Raw genomic sequence first — 3,856 nt, forward strand, 5'->3', positions numbered from 1 at the left:
CACTTATATAACACATGTACAACTTTAAATAATTAATATAATGTCAAATATTAAAAATCATCATTGAATCTAAAAATAACACAAAGATTTGTGATTAAAACATTGTATATATATATATATAGCTCATTTTAAAATAGAATTGAGTAATGATTTTAATTTAAAAACTAGATAAAATTAAGACATTCTTTAACATTTCAGAGATGTCTTAGAAGTAAACTTAGGGGGAAAATCAGCAAATGTAAATTCTTATTAATAGTTTATTATCAACTTTGCGTGATTATCGTAACGCTAGTAACTCATGTAAAATAAAATTAGGAAAACATTGAAAAAAAACATAACGACAGTCAAGGAAAATACTTTTTTTTTCAGCCAATCCAGGGGAACCCTGCCAGAATGACGTGCAGTGTGAGTGGATGTCGGGTGGTGATACATCTTTAACGTGTGTGACTGGAAAGTGTGCTTGTTCTAACAGTCACGTGTTCGTTCAAGACTCCTATCTCATTCCTGGATGTTACAAGAAAGGTGAGAAGGACATCTGCGATAGATTCTCTCTGTCTCTCTCTCTAGATATCATATCCAAACAGGACGTTGGTAACTATGGTTTACCCCAGATCTCTCTCTCCTTTCATTTGCATGAATTCAGGTTTGAATAAAAGCATTCAAACTTAATAATGTTATAAAGTCTTACAATGGCTAATTCCCATAAGCCTGTAACATTGACCCAGTGGCTACTTATGTAGGGATTTTTGTATGGTTTTGTGTATTCATTCCTACCTCATTTGTTTCTGTACTTTTTGGCATTGCCATCCCTTCAACATCCATATTTTTTCAAACTTTTATGTTTTACTTGGTTCCTCTCTTCTTTTTTACAATACGAATGAATGTTTTATAATGGATGGCAGTCGCTATGAAAGCAGCACTTTTAGCCTAGCGTGATGAGTTGTGTTGACGGACATCATGTGTTGAAGTTAGTGAAACTTCTGCACTCCAAAGTTAAAATGCAACATTTTGGTGTGTAAGTCATTGCAACAACTTCAATCATTGGTGAGCTAGTCCTTCTGATGCTAGAATCAGAATAGTCAGCAGAACATTTGGTTGTTAAGCTATTCACTGGTTCTCTACTTTAGCAATAGTTTTTGGATGATTTAATTGGATCTTTATCTCTGGTGTTTTCTGAAAGTATAGATTTTCAGGTTGCAAAGTTATTACATAGATGTATGTACATATGTTACATAAGTGACTAGTTGATGTATGTACATGTGTTATATAAGTGACTAGTTGATGTATGTACGTGTGTTATATAAGTGACTAGTTGATGTATGTATGTGTGTTATATAAGTGACTAGTTGATGTTTGTACTTGTGTTATATAAGTGACTAGTTAATGTGACTTTGGTAGAAGCGTTCACCATGCTCATCGCTCACTGCACCTAGATCATCTGGAAAGAAGTCTAAATGAGAATGTAAGAAATGCATCCTAAACCCCATTTTCCTGTAGTTCTCAATCATCACAGCATAGTTTTCGTCTCTGTGATTTCCTAAGAAAGTTTTTGACAACCGGTTTGAATGATTTCTGGTTGAATAATGTTTCAAAATCATCATCGATCAGCACTTCTCGGATCTGTGGCCCAACAAAGATATCTTCTTTCATTTTTGCTTCACTGATTGTTAGAAAATTGTCAGACAGATATTTGAAACTATTACTAACTTTAGATTAGTTAATAAAAAGTCTCCATTGTTAAGGATGTTGTTCAGTACCTAATTCTTCCACTAGTATATCAACATTTGTACAGGAACACAAAGTATCTTGCATGCTGTTGTGAGAAGCAAGACTTTGATGGCGACTTCAGTAAACTGAAACTCTTGTTCCTGGAGCTAATAAATTCCATTGCTGTAAACTAGAGCCAAGAAGTTCCTCATGCTGCTGTGATAGAGGCAAATCACGAATTAGATCATTTAACTCATCTTGTGTGATTAGATGAGGCAGTTTAGGTGCCACAGGAATGGAATTACTAGATGAAAAGAATGAAGATGATTCATTGTCTTTTTCGCAGGATAACTCTTCTGTTTTCCAATTTGCTGGTGAATGTGGTACTGGAAAACCATCTTCATGAGACACTGCTTTCATTGCAGATGCAATATCTGGATATTTAATGTATTGTTTTTTTTCTGAATATATATAAACATTAGTCATGCGAAAATAACAGTCAGTTAGATGATCTTTAGGATCACGCCATATCATGGGAAGTACAAATGGCATAATTGCTCTCTTCTTATTCGACCTCTGTGTAAAGCCAGATGTGCAAAGTGTACAACGCACATGTAGAGTCCAATGTTTTTCTTGATCACCAATTATACACCCAAAATAGTGTTAGTAAGCTACCTTTACCATGTGTGTGTGTTATTTTTCCTTCCTAAAACTGTAATATATTTTCCACAAATGTAGCAGAAAGTGTTTGGGTGATTTTTGCATTTTACTTGAACTGGGGGCAGCCAGCATTTCAAATGATTTTCTGAAACTAGAGTTTAAAAGATTAAAAAAAACTAAGTTTTGCAGAATTTGATTGTATCGTGGGTATGATGCGAAGAAAAAGATCGGACTTTATTTTGACTGTGCACAGAGCGAGGCAAAGTGATCAACTGAGTGAGTGCGAAGCAACTGAGAGAGAGCCGTCTAACTCCGCCTCTTTTATGCTCAATCGAGGGACTTCTCGAATATTCTAGCAAACTGAAGGTTTCTTGATTCCCGGGCGGAGCAGGTGAGCGTGGGAATGAAGCAAAAGTGGTGCAACTCACTACAATTATATAGGGGACAAATAGCATATATTAACAATATATTTGGAATTCTACACCAATACAATACAGTCATCGTTTGAAGTTACCAAAAATATATGCCTTTTGCCCATTAAACTCTCCAGGTAAACTTAATTTCACAACATAAATCTATTTTACTGAGTTGATTGCATGGTATTTCACATAATGCTGATAAACTATTGCGATATTATAATAACTTAAAATCTAAAGGCAATGAACAAGTCCTAACTATATTTTTGAAATCATAACCATCAAATTACCCCGAATCACTTGAGTTTCTCCAGTAGACATTTTTTTGTTATCAAGTGTAATTAAAGTAGTGTGGTATCTGCAATGGAACAGCGATATCAAAGACGATGGAATCCTGCGATGATGGGAGATTACTGTTGGTTCTTAAAGCGTCAAACTGAGAACATACACAAAAGGCACAACAAGTCAAGAAGATATTTTGTAATAAAAATAATACCATAATGAAAGTTTTGAACATAGCCTGAATGTATTTTCAGTATATGATTTTATTATATTCATTACTTTTTTAAACTGGTATTTCTGTTATGTATTGTTTTTGACACTAAAACATATTGGCCATACATCTGTTTGTCAGTCAGTAAAAGAGGATTAAGAGAATCTGTAAGCGAGACAAATATAAAACCAACTGGCTACATAACAGTTTGCTAGTTCAGTAAATTAGGGTTAAAATAATGTGTAAGAAAAGCAGACATAATACATACTGGCCACATATCTGTTTGTTAGATCAGTAAAGGAGAGTTAATATAATCTGTAAGAGAGGCAGACATAAAACATACTGGCCAAATATCTGTTTTTTAGTTCAGTAAAGGAGGGTTAATATAATCTGTAAGAGAGGCAGACATATAACATACTGGCCAGATATCTGTTTGTCAGTAAAGGATGGTTAATATAATCTGTAAGAGGGGCAGACATAAAACATACTGGCCAGATATCTGTTTTTTAGTTCAGTAAAGGATGGTTGATATAATCTGTAAGAGAGGCAGACATAAAACATATTGGCCAGATATCTGTTT

The 3,856-nt window shown here is 34.3% G+C and overlaps 1 protein-coding gene across 1 annotated transcript in view; it reads left to right on the top strand.

Annotated features, from left to right (window-relative positions):
- The window catches only part of LOC106474535, a 30,358-nt gene that overhangs the window by 25,116 nt on the left and 1,386 nt on the right, over window positions 1–3,856 (top strand). Inside the window, exon 4 of the mRNA XM_022402860.1 lies at window positions 370–522. Coding sequence (XP_022258568.1) covers window positions 370–522 — 153 coding nt within the window. The remainder of the gene's footprint in view (window positions 1–369; window positions 523–3,856) is intronic.

Source organism: Limulus polyphemus, unplaced genomic scaffold (assembly GCF_000517525.1).
Source record: "Limulus polyphemus unplaced genomic scaffold, Limulus_polyphemus-2.1.2 Scaffold7330, whole genome shotgun sequence".
Classification (NCBI taxonomy): domain Eukaryota; kingdom Metazoa; phylum Arthropoda; class Merostomata; order Xiphosura; family Limulidae; genus Limulus; species Limulus polyphemus.